We start from the raw sequence: 19,166 nt of genomic DNA on the forward strand, positions 1-19,166 counted from the left end.
TATTTTTGTTTGATTTTTGGTTTATGACAGGAAGATAGAAGAGCATCTTCGTTAACTCCAGGATATGGAGAATGAACAGATTGGTGAGTGAGTATGTATTTGGCTTCCCAAGAAAGAGCATCTGCATGAGCTGCTTCCTGCTAAGTCAGCAAATACGTATAAAGATAGTATCTATCTCAAAAGCCTTGATGTGAACAAATAAAAATTGCCACTATCAAACAAAATCGGGCAAAATAAATCAGTAGAACTTATACACAGTTAAACCTGGATAGCATTTACCAGCAAAAAAGCTTCAATTTTTTTCCCAGAAAGCTAATTTTATCATCCTTTCTAAAGAGTTTACTTTTACCTATCAGCACACATTAAACACATTAAACTTAATGTGCTGCCATTTTGCAGTCCAACTCTTCTGTGACGTGACATCTTGGGAAAAACACACCTATTAAAACTGACACAGAAGCAGGCACAGAAAGGCTGGTGATACCAGTGAGGAAGAAGAGCTGCCAGCACTGTCCCTTCCTGTGTAGTTTCCAACAGATGCAAGCCACAGCATAAGATTTGTGTTTTGAACAAAAATACTCAGCCAAACTAAATGCCCTTTAAAAAAAACTTACTTGTAGATACTGTGAAAGCTGAAACAATTCCTGAGAATACATACTGGGAGTGTTAGCAGCAACCTGAAAAAGAAGATAAGTAAGACTCAGAAGGGTTTTGCAAAATTCACTTAGATCTAGTCACAAAGGTAAACTTCAGATTATCTATTAACAGCATTTTGCTTCATTTATTGTTCTGTTACTCTTTATGCTTTTTTTAATCATAGAACTTTCCAACTCGAGACTTAGGCCCCACTGTGTTTGTCTACACAAGTTCTTGAACCACCAACACACCAATGAGTTTAAAGCTTTTGTTCCAGCTGAGACTAAACTGACAAAAAAGAAACAAGCAGCACAAAGGTGAAGCCATTCAGCCCAAGGACAAACACAAATCGTGGGCTTCCTATTCAATGTCATCACACATATTATGACTGCAGATTTTCTGCTGTTATCACCATCATCATCTCCCTTTAAAAGTATCAACTTCAGATTTAAGGAATACCTGCAATATCTTTGATTAATAACAAACTGTTCTTCACTTGGAGAGAAGCAGAGGGTTGTTCTGTGGGCTTATTTCAGCCAATCTATTTATTTACTAATTATTGTAGGCTTCCTACACTGAAATAATTTTTAACTGTTTTCCCACAGTTATACCTGCAGTCTCTCCTCAGGATTTCTGCCCTTGCCCTGGATTCAAGCCACACATACTGCTTTGAAATCTCAACTTAAACACAGTCTATAAACTCCTCAGGTTGCTGGCTTCATAAATAAGTTCCCACAGTTTCTTGAAATTTTGTTCTTCATGTTTAAAACTCTGATTAGAACCTATTTAAGTTAATCCTTCCTTTTAGAGACTTGAGAAATAATCAACTCCTGATCACTCTTCTCAAGAGAATATCTATTAACAGCTTTTCTACAAGTTCCCCACATTACCAAAACTGGGTTTAAGAATTACACTTGACAGTACTGACTCCATGACTCTACAGTGAGCAACTCCATCTATGCAAGAGAAGCAGAGAGCTTTGGTCTCAATCTTCCTTGGGAACATGACAGTACTTTCCAGACTGCAACACAGCTTCTCCTCCATAAAAAACATGATATAAAGAAAACAGACCTTATCTAAACACCAAATCATGAGCTACTCTTGGGTCCCACAGAACATCAAGTATTAAATTATGCAAGACCTGTTAGTCTGTCAACCTGTACCTGGAAATTAACTATCTTAACATCAACGGTTTTGGTCCAAAGCCATGTTTCAGGTGCCACAGCGTAAAAAGTCAACTTACCTTCAAATACACACTGTAATACTGCATTACTTCTCTACCTTAAGTGTCACTCAAAATATTAAATTGGGTAAAAACATGCAGTGGAAAACATATCCAAATGTTACTGGACAGACTTCACTATTTCTTCACCTTTATAACAAGTCTGAAAACAGCATGTGGCTGAATAAGGCATAAACCAGCAAATTACTGAATTACCTTGTCAACAGGACTTGGCAATGGAGCATGGATAACACTAAAAAATAAAAAAAAGGAAGTAAACACAAAATGCACAAATGTTGTACTTAGACATTTTCACCAGTACTAAAAATTTAACATCATACATTTTTACTATTTCTTATTTGGACGTGCAATTAAATGGAAAATTTCCCATAATAACTTACTTTTACTTATCTTCCCACAAGCAAAGACACCCTAAAGCTTCCTGCAAGTATTTCTGGATACTAATGATAAACGGATATTTCAATAAGCAATAAACCCCATAGAATTGTTGATAATGAAAGATGACTAAAATTATGTCATTTGTGATTAGCACTCAGTGCAAACAAAATGCTAAAGTTTTTGTTTCTACTACTCTTGGAAAACTTCTCAAGAATGTGCATATACATAGAAAATGCTGTCAGTATTCATCTGAGTTTCCATTAGCTTCACTTTAGTTGACTCCATGTGCATTTAAAGGAGCCAAAATAATAAATAAAGAAAGAGGGCAGGAGAACTTGCTCATTTGCTTTCTTTTTCTCTATATTCTTCTGTTTCTAATACCCATTTCAGTAGAGTAAACCAGTCAGAAAAGCCTGACTACATAAGAATTTTTTTCTTCTTTTAGAGAACTTCTTTATTCTTCATAGGTGCCTTAATTACTAAAAACAACAAGCAAATGAGATTTTTTTTCTCATAATGCCTGCAAAAGAACCATGCTTTCAGTTACTTGCTTTGCAGGATCACAGGAAAATAAACTGCTCCCATGATGGTTTTAAACATACTATCCATCAAATCCTCATCATACAGTAGGTGAATTTTGGTACAGGTGAATACTTATTCTTACTCTGATCGCAATCGAGCTTCCATTCCATCTGGAAGGAACAGTTTGATTGTGGAGACTATACATCCATGGGTAACTGAAAAGAAACAAATACTACGTCATCATGATCCATCACTATTTAATTGTAAGTTCAGTGCTTAATGTTATAGTAACGAAGCAAACTGTCTTGAGACAGGCAAAGAGGAGGAGGCATGAACACCTTCAAGCACCAGTGCCTGGGTCTGCCCTCTCAAACCTCCTCTGGACACAGGAAACTTCATCATTACAAACTTGAACAGGTTATGCTGTGTACTCAGTCCTGGCTGTGGAGCAGGTCCAGTTCCAACTCTTCCACATGCAGCAATACCTGAAACTGGTCTTTACTACAGTAAGTTCAAAAAGTTAATGTGTTGATCATAAAGTGAGTGAAGAGGAATGCATCTTACCTGCGCTACGTAACAGGAATGCAGAGGTATAAACAAAGTAATGAGCTGCCTTTTTGACAAGATTCCTACAAGCAAATCCAGGCACTTAGAAAGTAACACAGCCAATTCGTGTTACCAACACTCACTTCAAGATCTGGAACTTGACAAGTGATTATTATTTACAAACAAGGATAGAAAAGGGAACGCAGAGGAAGAGTGTAGGAACCACTGAGAAGTACATCCTTTTGAACACCATGAGCAGCATCATCCAAGACAATGCATCTCTGTTTCAGGGTGCTTGTAGTGCACATCTACTGTGTAGCCCTAGACAAGTAGCCTTTTGTTTCAGAAGAGGTAAACTTGCTCCTTGAGGACTAAATTCAAGATTCTTCAAACTCTAGAAAGAGTCTAAGGAATAGAGGAGGAAATGCAATATTTGATTCTTACATTAAGTTCAAACTTTCTATACAATGTTTCAAAAAATGTTACTGATACCATTTTCGATGCCTTTGCAAACAGTCAAATTATGTCTGCCTTGGCTGACTTTTTTTTCCCCTTGTATGGTTCTATGAATTGGGAAGTAAAAAGTATTTCCAGATACATGGAAAGTTAGCTAAACATTGTTCCCAAAATACTACCACAAATGAGATACAAACGAGTGTGTGGTGACCTATCATGTACCACCATACCTCCAGCACCCACTAACATATAAAGACAAATAGCTGCTCTACTTTCTCGGTTATTAATATCAGTAAAACAGTTAATCTGGCTTTGAAAAAAAAGGGCAATGGGTGTTTTAGGACATTGGTAGTACTCCAGGGAAATGAGACAGGTCTTTAAGGAAGCTACCTCAATAGAATCTAAAAATACAGGAGAAATGATCCAACCAAGACAAGCTGGTTTTGACCTTTATTTATAGCTAAAAGCTAATGCTTTGGAGACAGTCTCCTGGCTAGAGCACCTTGTTTTTTCAGGCTGACCTGGTAAAGTATTAAATTTACTTGCCGGGGCAGAATAGATTAATCTGCAGGGTTCGGGGTCTTTATTTATAATGGAATAAATCCAGTTTGCAAAAACATTTAAAAAATATATTAACAATACTAGCTGTAGCCTGTAATACATAGCTTTCATAATGAAGAATTTTTCCTTTAAGAGAAAATTAGTGATTTTAATAAGAAAACATTAGGATACCTGACATTAAATACCAACAGACAGCTTTACCTTTGGGTCACATATCAGGTAAGATGATATAATTCTGAAGTTTTTCTGTCAACAGCTAGACTAACAAAAATCTCCTAAAATCTTTAGGAGCTTCATTTATGTCAAATTAAGATACAATAGGCATCTAGCAAAAGGTCTCAAATAAACAGTGACTGGGAAAGGATACCAAGCATTTTGATAAATTTATAAAATTAAAATAGTGAGAAAGAAAACAACACCCAAACCCTGCAGTCTGATCTTTAGCTATCAGTTCATCGCAATTGGAAAAATAAGGAGCAAGCATGAGGGAAAGGTAAAGCAACACAGAAAACATGAATACAGTACTGAATGCACAGGACAGCAGCAATGGTTTAAATTCAGGTCTATAGCATGTCTTTCGAGGAATTAACAAGAAAAGGCAGTGGAGCAACCCCTGGTTTCCCAGTGGGGCTGAGACACCCCCTGTCCCCGCAGCTCACCCCCCTCTCCATCCCACTCACCTCCGGGCGCTCCGAGGGGCCGCCGCTCCCGCCCGGCCCCGGCACAGCCGGCATCGCGCAGCGCCCCCGCCAGGGGGCGCCCCAGCGCCAGCCACCGCGGCCGCCGAGCCCGCCCCGCCCCGCGCGCGCCCTCCGGAGCGGGAACAGCCGCTCCACATCCACTGCCCCCTCCACAGCCACTGCCCCCTCCATGGCGTGAAACAGCCGCTCCACAGCCACTGCCCCCTCCACAGCCACTGCCCCCTCCATGGCGTGAAACAGCCGCTCCACAGCCACTGCCCCCTCCACAGCCACTGCCCCCTCCATGGCGTGAAACAGCCGCTCCACAGCCACTGCCCCCTCCACAGCCACTGCCCCCTCCACAGCCACTGCCCCCTCCATGGCGTGAAACAGCCGCTCCACAGCCACTGCCCCCTCCACAGCCACTGCCCCCTCCATGGCGTGAAACAGCCGCTCCACAGCCACTGCCCCCTCCACAGCCACTGCCCCCTCCATGGCGTGAAACAGCCGCTCCACATCCACTGCCCCCTCCACAGCCACTGCCCCCTCCATGGCGTGAAACAGCCGCTCCACAGCCACTGCCCCCTCCACAGCCACTGCCCCCTCCATGGCGTGAAACAGCCGCTCCACATCCACTGCCCCCTCCACAGCCACTGCCCCCTCCACAGCCACTGCCCCCTCCATGGCGTGAAACAGCCGCTCCACAGCCACTGCCCCCTCCACAGCCACTGCGCCCTCCATGGCGTGAAACAGCCGCTCCACAGCCACTGCCCCCTCCACAGCCACTGCCCCCTCCACAGCCACTGCCCCCTCCATGGCGTGAAACAGCCGCTCCACAGCCACTGCCCCCTCCACAGCCACTGCCCCCTCCATGGCGTGAAACAGCCGCTCCACATCCACTGCCCCCTCCACAGCCACTGCCCCCTCCACAGCCACTGCCCCCTCCACAGCCACTGCGCCCTCCATGGCGTGAAACAGCCGCTCCACAGCCACTGCCCCCTCCACAGCCACTGCCCCCTCCATGGCGTGAAACAGCCGCTCCACAGCCACTGCCCCCTCCACAGCCACTGCGCCCTCCATGGCGTGAAACAGCCGCTCCACATCCACTGCCCCCTCCACAGCCACTGCCCCCTCCATGGCGTGAAACAGCCGCTCCACAGCCACTGCCCCCTCCACAGCCACTGCCCCCTCCATGGCGTGAAACAGCCGCTCCACATCCACTGCCCCCTCCACAGCCACTGCCCCCTCCACAGCCACTGCCCCCTCCATGGCGTGAAACAGCTGCTCCACATCCACTGCTCCCTCCACGGAGTAAAATCCTGTTCTTGCTCCATTTGCTGTTCCACATTCCAGTCATGAACTTGTTTCTTCCCTCCAAAACACGGAGCTGCCCCATACTTCATAGCTCCAAAACCCCAGAGATCTGCCCTGAACCCCGACAGGTTCTGCTGCACTGGAGCACAATGAGAACACAGAAAACATTTATGTTTGTCTCAATTTTTGCTTCCTTGAGAGACAATGCACCAATGATGCTCTCGTTTTTATTTTCACTTATTAATGTAGCTCCCCACATCCCTCGGGGGTCTGTGCACTGCTCTGTAGCACACACTGGGCTCCCTACTTGCACGACCTCCCTCAAACACCTCTTGACAGAACAGATGTATCAGAGAGTCCAAACCTGACTAGAAAGAAGTGCATAAACTATATTTGAACTAAATCATCTTGGTATTGTTTGACCCTGACTTGCAATGTTGCTGCTCCTTTCCATGCAGGGAAATATCACCAGTTAACTCTTGGAATGCTCTGGCACCAAGTGGGAAATTTAGAAAGTGCTAGAAGAACATAAACCACACTAAGAGAAAAGCACATAGAGTAAGACATTAATAGGTAAGTGCTGTATTAAGGAAAGGGAAATGGCCAGGCCCCTGTGCTTGTCAGTAATACAGCAAGTGGACAAATAAGGAAGCAGGAGGGATGCAAACACTTCTCCAAGACCTGTTACTGACTTTGGCTGAGCAGCAGGAAGCTGAGGAATTGGTGTTCGTACTGATAACCTGAAAAATCACATACTGAACATGCCGCTATTTTAATGAACCAAATCCAGATCACATTTACAAGGAAATTACTTATTAAAACAGCCTGAACAATAAAATAAATGTATTCTAGTAATACTGACTGAATTCAGAATTTACATGGGCAAGTACACTCGTTCTATCCTGTCATTACCTTAAAATTACACACAGTAGATTGTTGAAATGTCTTGTGCAAATAAGGCATTATGTAAATACCAGAGTGCAAAGTGCTTTTAAAGGGAATCACCAATTTAAAACCTACTTTCCTGTCTGTTTCATGACTAGATTAGATTAACAGTAACATCTAAGACTACTGAAATGAACTGGTGAAAAACCTATGTTTATATGCATTCCAACTGCATTCACAGGTAAACACCCTGTGATGATACAATCTTCATTCACAGCTTGGGGGAGCAGAGAGGGAGGAAAGCAAAGCTGTATCCTCTTCCTCATTAGACTGCCCAACACATTCATGAGTAACATGAGCACAGCTTCCATGTTCAAAGCCAGAAAAAGGACAAGGAAGCCTGCATTATCTGATCACTCATTACACAAATGCCAGGTCACTGGGACTGCTTTGTAAAACTAACATAAAACCACAGCAAAGAACTACTGGCAAAAATTCATGGCAAGAATTTGCTTACCATGAACTTTCCACAAACGTTTCCATAAACTAACTGCAATGTGCCGATAAAAACAAGTCAACTCCAATTTTTCTTCCAACTAAATCTTATAATAAAATTGTTTTAGACTAAATACACTTGAACAAATTCAGCTTCTCTTAGCAAGGACAACATCTCATCAGATTAATAGTTCCAAGTTTATTTGATGCAATGTATTCCTTTGGTTTCTTCCATGTACACTGCTAGTATTCATAAATATTTGCAATCACTTCACATGGAAACATTTTAAGTAACTCCCAGATAATTTCTGCTAGGCATCCTGGAGTTGAATCTTTGCAACATCATTTTTGAGAAAAGGAAAACAATGTAATGGGACCTTCACTACAATGAATCACTCAAAAACACTACAGCTCTAAAAGCTCTCCACGACAAAATACTTTAACAACACCTTTACTTAACAGTGTTTTCTTTAAAGATATTCATTAACCTTCCTCTGATACAGAGCTCAGAACTACAACCCATCTGGCTAAAGACAAAATTCATGAGTAACAGAGCAGGCATCATCTTTATGTTTTGTTCACTTAATGCACTTAAAAAAATTCTCCTGTTGTACTATGGTTTGGTTTGCTGGGCTTTGGCGGGGGGGAGGGGGGGTTTGAGAGAGGTTTGTTTTGATGAACATTTTATTTGTTTGTTTTAAAGAGCTTTATCATCAGCATTCCAATTTAATATTATTCTTTCATTCTTCTGTAATACACTACTCTTTAAGGAAAAGCTCTATGAAGGTCTTGCTCAGAAAAGCCGTAAAGTAGAAAAGGGGTGATGGCACTTCTGACATTCTACTGCCAAATCTTATGTGTTACTGAGTAGGAAGGATTCTACAGAACACGACCAGAAGTTCAATGCTTACAGAAAGCAGCAGACCCATCAGGGAACTTTAAAAAGTCTTGACAATACTGATTACAATCTAATAATCCCCACACAGACCAGTCTTCAGAAAGAGAATGAAATGGTTCCTGAAATACTATGTAATTTCAAAAGAAAAGAGACAGAGGCTGCATTTTAATTAACACAGATACAGAGCTGTTGCCACAATGCAAGATCTCCTGAGCATGCATACTGGGAAGAAGACATCAAGAAAAAGAAACCAAACAAAAATGCCATCACCGCATTTGTCAGCTAGCAACCTTTTTCTATTCTCATTTCAAAGTACCCGCAGAAAATAAAATCAGTAGCAGTCACAGAAAGAAACAGTGGGTATCCTGAAAAGAATGAAATTAGCCTGTTTCAAACCTTCACTGACTACTTGATCAAGAAATTCAGGTTCATACTTCTGCCACACTATTAGCTGAAACCTTAGGGTTCGAAGGGCTTGAAAGAAAGGTAATTACAATTATAAGATAACAATGAAATCCAAACACAAAAAGCCCAATACAGCACTACACACACATGCTTGTGTTGCACTTTTAAAATTGTTGTAGGTCAATTTAAGTGAGGCAATAGATAAACATGTGGCTCCAGTTGAGCCTCCTTTTCCAGACCTGCACAGTAGCAGCCCAGAGCCACGGAAGAAGGCAGGCCATGGAAACAACCCAGTTAAAATCCATCTAGGGGCATGGGGGCAGAAATAAGAGTCTGTGTTTTCAGCAGATGAGTTTGTTGATCTGGTACCACACAGGCATAGGGCTGTCAGCACAAAGGAGGGAAGAAGTAACAAAAAACCTACCCAAACAAAACTATTTTCTTACAATGAGAATGTAATTTAGTTTTAAAGACTATAATGTAATAAGATGTTCTAAATAAATATACTTGAAAAGAAACCAAAAAATGATCCATACCCTTACCTTTCCGCGTGTTCTCCGTCACATCTACACCAAACTGGATGATGTCACCTGACATAATTTCACATGGTGGGCTTTCCTCAGATCCTCTACTCAGTCTCTGACTATTAATAAAGGTACCATTACTACTTTTAGTGTCTTGAAGATAGAACTGTAGAAAAACAAACAAAAAGAACAGTAAAGTATCTGGGAAAAGTAAGACAAGAAATATAAGCTCAAGTAAAATTTTATTTGTAAAAAATTTATTTATAGAAAATAACAACTATATCAAACTCCAAACACCCTCCTCAGGGTGCAACACCTTCCCATTATCAAGAAATATAGGTATTTGATTTTGAGTTAACACGATTGAATTCTAGCACATACACCGTGCAAATAATTGCTACAAAGTGTGCCTGAACTACTGCCTGCAGTAGAAGATCACACATCATTAACAACACCTTTTGCCATATACATGTAACAATTCATATTTAAGCTGGTCAACACACAAAAATCCTAACTGCTCATACATTTAAGGTAACAGTACTGCATGACAAACTTGTTATAGGGAAGGCTAGCACTAAGGGCACAAGGAAAACCTCTAGCGGAACATAGAATTCAGGAATTGCAATAAAAGACCACAGTGAAACTAAAGAAAACTAACAGGATGCTTTTACTTCTCAGCAATATTATTTCACATCATTAACTTAATTTCAAGATTGATGTATCACCAAGTAGACTTGTAAATACCCATCTGCAGAGTTAATTAAATTTTAATAGTAACTTATTGAAGCTGAAACTGCTTATGACACAAGACTTGTAGTCAAAACTGCTGCATCTGAGAAGAGGCTACAAATGAGTCACCTGGCAGAAGACCGGAGTGACTGGCTACAACCTGAGCAGTAACAGCATAAAAGGGGGGACCAGAATGTTACTGACAGGTGTAGCTACTGGAATGAGTCAATCTCAGTACTCCAAGATAACAACAGCTACTACAGGAACCTGCTGGAATGGTAGAAATCGCTGGCTTCCTGCACTCATAAAGAATCTCATCAAGGCCCAAAGCAGGCACAAGGCTGGGGGAAAAGATGCTGTGTTCAGAGAAATGGATGTATTCCCATGTTTTTCTCATAAAAGCAATTGACCTTTATTTTTTTCAGCATTCCATGCAAAATTTTCCATGCTTTTATTTACCTCTCTTATCACACTCCTCAAAAAAAACCTGATAGACAGCTCAAAACCATAATGTCGAGGGGAAAGATGGGTTTAGAATAGAGTGGGAGCACAGCACCAGGGCTCTTCAGATCTTGTACTGGAAAATGACACTGAGTGTATGATATGGATCTTATATGGCATAACACAGTGCCTAAGCAGAGAGCTGAAATTCCATTGTGTCCAGCACACAGGACTCCGTAATTAAGGGGAATGCCAGCACAGGAAAGCTCAGGTAGGTGTTTTAAATGAAATGCAGCATGTGAAAGAATGAAAAGCAATATATGTGTTTTTTTCCCCCTCAGCAGATATGCCTTAGATCTTCAACTGAAGGAAAAGAAAACAATAATCAGTCATAAGCTGATAAAGATGAAGGTAAACATAAATTATGGATAGATCAAGAAATTATGACTGCATTCACTGTACTAATAATCAAACCCACCCTACTCTAAATAATACTCTCCATGTTATGAAATACTATCTATTAACATAATAGTATATAATACAGCTTTTATAAGTTATATGTTTAAAAGCCAATCAAATTAATTACCCTGTTAATTTAATAGTCTGGAAGTACTGAACCCTCTCACGCTTCAGTGCAGAGGTAATTATTTCTTGCTTCCTGTTTGTTTTGAATTAGCTTTCTTCTTCATTTGAAAATTCTTCTGTTATGAAAAAGTGAGTCACAGGCAAGGAGAAACAAACATGCTTCTGCTTATTTGCTTTTCTCCACCCTTCTCTTCTTTGTGCATATCTGCCTTTTATCCCTCCTAATGTTTTGATTAATCATTGCCCCTTATATGCACATTTTTGCAGAATCTACGAACAGGACTCAGATGAGACAGCACAAGGAAATACAGGACAGTGACCACAGGAAAAGAAGTGCAACAGAGCATCGGCCACATAAAATTTATAAAATATCAGCAGACACAAAATTCAAACCGCAAGAGGATATTTGTAAACAAATGTCCACAGAAAATGCACATTAAATATTATGTAACTGATGTCCACTTAACTGCATACTACTGAATTGTATTACATAAATTTTAGGCAAGTGATGCTCTTCAAGTCTTTTCATCCTGTTTGTACATACTCCTCTTCCTGCACCTAGTAAAGAAGCAATACCAGCCACATGCTAATAGCTGATGTCTAAGGAAGGGAAAACACACTGCCTTCAAATCTTGCTATGAAGGATTCAGTTATCCCTAGTGTAGTCATTGCTTGGGAACCCCACCGAGCCGGTCCCTTTCAAGTAGCAAATTCAAATGTTACTTCCATGCTGCTTTTGAAGAGTTCAAATGATCTTTCTCAAAGGTCAATCCCTCCATCCTTTCTGCATAGTTACCAAAGTTACCTTCAGGAAATAAAATCAAGTGCAAGCCCTGAAACAAATGTGTCTATACATTAACTACCACTTGTGGCAGAGTCCCGGTTTTTGATGCACTATTTAATTATACGGTATGCTCAGAGGGTTCTCTGATTCCCAAACCAACGCCTTTTACACAGCAGCTGTGTAATACAGCGCCTTCTGTCAATCCAGCACTATTTGTCCTTCCTGCTCCCAGCGCAGCCCGAGCTCGGGCAGCACTGCCAGCCCATAGAGCAGCGATGAAATCTGCCCTTCCCAGCTCTCAGTGCCGATGAATCCTGTGTGCACAAAGGAGAAAACGCTGCCAGAAAATGGTTTTTCCTCAGATTTCTACTTTGCAGACATTTAGGGGGAAAATGTGCTGCGGATCAGACGGTTCAGAGCAATGCCTTCCATCAGATCTGTGGATTTGGCCCCTGGGGCAATCCCAGCTCCTGCGCTTCCCAGCTCTCACTGCCGAGCTGCGCCACCACCTCCTCACTTGGACTGGCTCAGGCATTTGTTTAGTCACTGCAAACCAGTTTCGAGCTGATGCAAGATACACGAGGAGGTGCTTAAGCTGGTGCCGACAGGAGAAAGGGCAGCATATACTGGCCTAATTATACTTGCTTTTATAATTTACTCCTCTCTTCAGAGCAAAGTCCCAGCCCTTCTGTACCTCATATTAACAAGTCCAATGTAGAGCAGAGATGGCAGCTCATGCACATTCGAAACAACTCAGCTTTTGAGGACTGTAGAAGTATTATCACATCCTTAATTCAGGTGATAGCTGTATATATTGCTCGAGCGCTGGTTTCCCCTCCTTTTTTAAAAAATACAAGATAACACACAAAGTATTCAAGAAACTTACTCTCCATTATCATAACAGCTCAGACCAAAAAAAAAATCCTAGCCTGTATTTCTTCTTTAGTAATTTATTGTTTATTTCCACTCTCACTTATATGCCATTAATAAAATCAGTTAACTGCAGACACCTTACCAAGCTGCTTCCACAAAATTTGTGAAGATTTTATTCTAAGGTAAAACTTGAAGTTCATCAGTACACACAAATGTCTCCAGTACAGTCCAACTTCCTTAGAAATTACGTTATGGAAGTTTCAAAAAACTACATATTTTTGTTTCCCTGTTTTGCAAGGAAATTATGTACTTATTTCACAAATTTAGTATTTATAATATTTCGAGTTACTGTTCAGTTTTACAAATGGAATAAATGTACTTTCTTCTAGGTCAGTGCCTCAGAAGAGCATCAACAACCTGCTAAATCACACTTCATGTGTTATTTTCATGCAGTTAGATAGATACAACTATGATTTCCCCCTATAACAAATTCCTACTATTTTCTGATTAAAGAAATAGAAGATTCTTCTGTAGAGATCCCAAACTATAATACATCAAAATTAAGCACATAAAATATATTAATTCTAACTGATATTAGGAAGATGCAAATTCTCCAGGAGGACAGATTTTAACCTAACTTATGAAATGTAGGTAAACTGTTTTCTTCAAAGTAATAAAACCAAGTAGCAACTATAAATCCACTTTGTTTAATGATTACTATTGTAACATCTTCCAGGAGGCAGGCTGAAGAGAACTCCTTACTTAGCCTGACAAGTGAGAAAGTCATGAAGTGTTTTCTTTCCCAAGCCATATGCAGGCCTGGCACAGGATGAGACACTTCTAAAGAATCTTAGGGAAGACAAAAAATGGGCTCAGAGATGCACAGAAAATCTTAAAAAGAAAGTAGCACACTTATTCAGTGATTTAATTACCTCGATTTAATTACAGTAGAACGACAGGAACAAACAACTGACCAGCTTTTTAAAACTTCTAATATTTGCTATTACTATGTACAGCCATCCTTTGCCATTTTAAGAGCACATTACTGCTACTCCACCTAACCCAGCTTGAAACTGCAGTTCAGGGCAATTATTTTTAGAACTACATATTAAGTAAGTAAGTACCAAAATGTAGGCTACTGCCTTTTACAGAAAGTCAAAAATTAATATATTTTATTTATTAAATAGATGTTCACTGCCTAAACAACTAATGTAGAAAGAGAACCCCAATTTCAGAATGTCCTAGTGTAGCATTCATTTTCTCACCTCTTATTTCCTTTGTGAAAGAAGTACACAGAACTCCCATGTGCTTCAGGGTCCTGTTATACCTTTGTGGCTTTAGCTTAAACCAGAAACATTTAAATTATTTTGTCAAATTATGAACTATAACCAGTAAGGAGATGGCAGCTTCATTTTTGCCATGGTTACTGCCACAAAGGGGCAGCAAGGCTGTCAGCCACAGAAGTTAAACCATAAAATGCTGCAGTTAACGATGACAGATTCTTCCCCTACTCACACTAAATAATCATTGAACAATTAATGCAGGCATTATAAATGCACCCCCTGAGTACTAAAGCTAATACTCAAAAGCAGCAAGTAACTAGGGATCTAGAAACTGGAATACTTGCCCTGGAGTAAAACTTCACTAAGCAGTAATACAGCTGTGTTCGTTTACTCACTGCATGCTGAGAATTCTACCAGGAAGCGAAGTACACTGTGCACAAGTCCAACTGTGCAAAGCCAAAGACTTTAAAACAACACATACCAGGGTCAAAACAACATGGTCAGCATTTGTCATACTGTGGCTAGAAAGTTTCTTCTCTCATATTGTTAAAATATTATTTTATCTTCTTTGAAGTCTTAATATTGAGCATTTTCTCATTTTGGGAGCAGCACTCTGCTAGCAGAATACACTAGGCAAACCATACTGAATTCCAGGTCAGTTCTTTGGCTGTAAGATAGAGAAGTTCAAATGCTAAATTATCTCCAGATCCAATTGATTGAGTTCCTCATTCTGGTCTGCTTAGACAGATCCTAAATTCCTTTCCTCTCACTTGCCTAACTCCACCCGCCTATCAAGGAGTAGAAGTATTTGTATCCATAAGCAAGCATAATTCACAGGGTGGGGTACATCAAGCAAAATTGCTTTTCTATTTAGTTTTCTGTTTCTTAAACACACAGATCTAATAGCTCTTTGCTTACTAAACCCCTGCTCCTTCAACTTAGAATCAAAACTAGTGCATTAACTTTTGAGTTCTTATGAAATCTCCTTTTTAAAATGACTAACTACGCCAGGCGAGCACACAGTACGAAACTAAAAGCAACCAGCTGTGAAGAAAGGGATTTTCCAGGCAGATTGAACAGGGTGAAGGAGTGGCAGTTGGCTTTTCAGGGACCGTAAATATTGGCTTTCTCAAGTGAAGCAAAACTTGCTAGTAGTTTTCAGTAACTTTTCTAAAAAATAATAAACTTAACCACTCTTTCTATGCAGTAATTAAAAAAAAAAATGAGAAAAAATTAACATTCTTTGATATCACTGGACAAAAAAAAGTCACTGTGTTTTTAACTCAAAGTGTAAGCCCAATGTAAATCCAGCTACACTGATGAGAAAAGGTTAAAATCTTCAGCTACCCCCAGGAATCCAATGCTATCCTTCCAAACCTGCCAGTAGTTCAAAGGGCTAAAGGAGAAAGGACAGCAGGGAATATGCTCTTCTGCTGACCAAGTTATTCCTGTGTCTGTTTACACCTTGAAGTTTTGTTGTCTGTACTGCCAGGACAACTCTGCTGGTTGTTACCTGTTGTCAAGCAAAATAAACTGTGCCACTAAAAGCAGCTTTGTGCCAGCGTAACTGAACCCGGGTATAAACACAGTTTGGCCTTTCTAGATGTATTACTTGAGGTGCTATAAAATATTAATCCCTGTGCTGCTTGCCATGTCCTGGTTGTTCAAGTGCTTTGAAGTTCACCATAGGCCCTGTCACCCAGCTTAATTTTTGTGTGAGTGGAGTCAGCAGACTTTGCCTGAAAAGGACACAGGGACTATGACAGGGAAGGGAACATGGATGGATTTGTGGGGAGGAAGAGGAAGGTAGGTAGAAAGGCAATGCCCAGCACTGACAGGCACCAACAGATAAACTCTGCATAAAACCTGTGTTTATCTACAATCCTGAGCTGCTCTAGTGCCTTCCTCAGCAGCAAAATGTCACCTTTCTCAACAGAACAAAGCAAACAAGTCCAAGTTGTACCTGCAAACATTTCAGCACTGACTTTTTTTGACATATGACTTTGCAATGCTTACTTTAGCTGCTGACTTTTACAGATACACCTATCAGAATTTCAAATTCTGGCATATTAAAATCATCAACAAAAAAGAAAAACACAAAAAAGTATGTTTGCAGATTTAATGCCATCTCCTATGTGTTGTGCCCACTTAAGCATCACATTTACTTTCTACATCACTATTCAACGTTTGCTAGTAGTTGGAACTCAACTTACTCATCTGAAGGTGAAAAGGACTCAGGGTTACTATTTAGTCAATAGCTCTATACTATTCTTCAACATCTGTAGTTACAGATAATCTACTTTACATCCAAAAATTCCGAAAGAGGATATCAGACATTTACTTTACAAGGACCTTTGATTTGTATTAGGAAGTGGTCCTTATTAACAGAAAGGCTACTAAAAATATTAAGCAATATTTTCTAATTATTCAGTTTTACAAGTAGCTACACGTGGCTTAAGAACACTCTATTAAATGGTTTGAGCTATTTTTATCAAGTATAATTGACAAGCAGTATTGTTGCATTTTTCCAAGTAATAAGAGAATAGCAGAAGATGGCTAAAAGTTTAGGTGTAGGACCTCAAACTGTATCACAATCCAAGTTCTCTAGTTTAAAACAAAAGCAAAAAAACACGTTCACAATTTAAAATTTGTGCATGTACATGAAAATGAGGAGAAAAATCTCTGCTGCTTGTCTCCAAAAGTTTGTGTAATTATGCATTGCTGCCCTCAACTTTAAACCACAGTCCCCCACACCTTTCACAACCACTACACCATGGAATCACATGTGGTAATGGACAAAAGGAATGAGGGAGCTGGACCAGAACAGTGGTGAGTTATCTGCTCCTTAGCCATCACAGAAAGCAGTAAAGTTGGCTTGATGGCAGGGACAGCTGAAAACCCAGTGTGATTTCAGAATTCCTATCATTTTCAGTTTGCTTAATTTGGTTGGTATGTAATGATGACCTGAGCTATAAAATGAGCAAACTTCAGAAGCTGGCTCCTAAGCAGCATCAGTCAAGAAGAGAACGGAAGAGAGCAGGCTGTATTTACAGTGTCAACCACCTGACTTCTGTCAATTGTTACATGTCAGAATCGGTACACAAATTACATAAGAACTTAAAAGTACAGTTCACAACCAGAATCCGAAGTTCTCTGTATTAGGAGAACAGCTGCCTCAAGCTGAATTAAGAAAACCATGACCTGCATCATCCTTGCTTTCATGAAATTCATGTTTTTTCATAAAATACGTACTTCTGGGTTCCTCAGTCTAGGAGAGATACGGAGCCCCTGGGGCAGGTCCAGCAGAGGCTAAAAAGATGATTAAGGGACTGGAGCACATCTCTTATGAGGAAAGGCTGAGGGAGCTGAGGCTGTTCAGCCTCGAGAAGGGACAACTGAGAAGGGACTTCATCAGTGTCTATAAGTATCTGCAGGGAGGTGTACGAAGATAGAGCTGGGCTCTAATCTGTGGTGCCAAGCAATGGGACACGAGGCAATGGGCAGAAACTGATGCCCAGGAAGTTCCACCTGAATATGAGGAAGAACTTCTTTACTGTGCAGTGACTGCACACTGGAACAGGTTGCCCAGAGAGGGTGTGGAGTCTCTCCCACTGGAGATATTCCAGAACCATCTGGACACAGTCCTGTGCCATGCGCTCTGAGATGACCCTGCTTGATCAGGGAGACTGGACCAGATGACCCACTGTAGTCACTTCCAACCTGACCCATTCTGTGATTCTGTGAAAATATAATTAAGTAAATAAATTGCATTATAATTCCTGAATTGCTCAACATCCCCACGGTCAGTACAGAACTGTAGGAACGTCACTAACTCACTTTCAGATTGCTTTTATTTACCTTAGCTCTGAGAGGAACTATCAACACTCCCAACACCTAAAACAAGAAAACATCTGGAAAAAAACCAGTAGTGTTATGGTGATAACAGTTTATACAGGGAAAGAATCCTTCATATAAGATGATATCTATATCATATATACCAATATTAAGTAACAGATTAAACTGAAACGAAGCTTTTATTCTATGATTGTGCACTATGACCTTGCACAACCAATGTGAATGGAAACATTATCACAAAGGATGTTTCCCCTTGCTAACCTATTTGCCTTCACCCTTCTCCAGCAGAACTGGAGGCATTCAAGTAATCAGACACACTATTTTCTAGAAACAAACATTTCTAGCCTAACTTGACAGTTGTGAAGTTAACACCTCCCAATAATTCCACATTCCATAATGGAAAAACGTAGTACAACACCGAGTCACAGAAGAACAAGTCCTGGACACTCCCTATTACACAGTAAGGCCACCTCAAAATTCTGTTGTAAGTACACTCTTGTAGAAGATTCATGCTGAAGGATGTGAGCAGAAGCAATCCCAGGCATGATACAAAATATTCGTTCCTCTTCTAAATAAAATTTTTCACAGGAAATACAAGGCATGGAATGAAGTGATTGCAGAAGGTAGAAGTTGCTCATGCATCTGAGTGCTAATCTATCCCTAGATTATTCAAATAATCCAAAAGGCATTCACTGTCAAAAGGAGGAGAATGACAAGATAGATACTCACCAAAAACCTCAAGATTAAATGTTTTACCACAAAATGTGACAACACCATACAAAAATAGATCCCTCTCTACACATCAATGTCACTACTTTTGATGCAAAAAGCTATTTTTAAAAAGAAGAGATGTAGAAGAAGAGTTCTAATTTACAAGTAATTTGGTTTATATATAGATGACTGACTTGCTACAGTGAGACATCTGTCACCATAGTTACTAATTACTACTCTTTAGAATGTCCCTTTTACTTAACTTTTGTCCTCACAGTTCACAAGAATTTCTGAGTATCAGCCTTCTGCTACAAGTGCTGGATGGCTTCAGGACGACTAGAAAAATTTTATATTTATTCCCT

General features: G+C 40.3%; 1 protein-coding gene and 1 long non-coding RNA gene across 25 annotated transcripts in view; one reads left to right on the forward strand and one right to left on the reverse strand.

Moving 5' to 3' along the window:
- The window catches only part of SLMAP (sarcolemma associated protein), an 84,484-nt gene that overhangs the window by 41,498 nt on the left and 23,820 nt on the right, over positions 1 to 19,166 (reverse strand). For 18 of the 24 annotated variants that reach the window (XM_032120375.1, XM_032120373.1, XM_032120371.1 and 15 more), the window contains exons 3-6: positions 9,556 to 9,709; positions 2,922 to 2,994; positions 2,075 to 2,111; positions 615 to 677 (exon numbers count right to left, since the gene is read on the reverse strand). In XM_032120375.1, coding sequence (XP_031976266.1) covers positions 615 to 677; positions 2,075 to 2,111; positions 2,922 to 2,994; positions 9,556 to 9,709 — 327 coding nt within the window. The remainder of the gene's footprint in view (positions 1 to 614; positions 678 to 2,074; positions 2,112 to 2,921; positions 2,995 to 9,555; positions 9,710 to 19,166) is intronic. The other 6 variants (XM_032120374.1, XM_032120365.1, XM_032120357.1 and 3 more) reach the window with 1 other exon arrangement.
- Positions 10,490 to 11,807, forward strand: LOC116449182. The gene is made up of 3 exons (XR_004242267.1): positions 10,490 to 10,550; positions 11,055 to 11,124; positions 11,566 to 11,807. It is a non-coding gene; the product is annotated as an uncharacterized LOC116449182 (long non-coding RNA).

The sequence above is a fragment of the Corvus moneduloides genome, chromosome 11, assembly GCF_009650955.1.
Source record: "Corvus moneduloides isolate bCorMon1 chromosome 11, bCorMon1.pri, whole genome shotgun sequence".
In the NCBI taxonomy this organism is placed as follows: domain Eukaryota; kingdom Metazoa; phylum Chordata; class Aves; order Passeriformes; family Corvidae; genus Corvus; species Corvus moneduloides.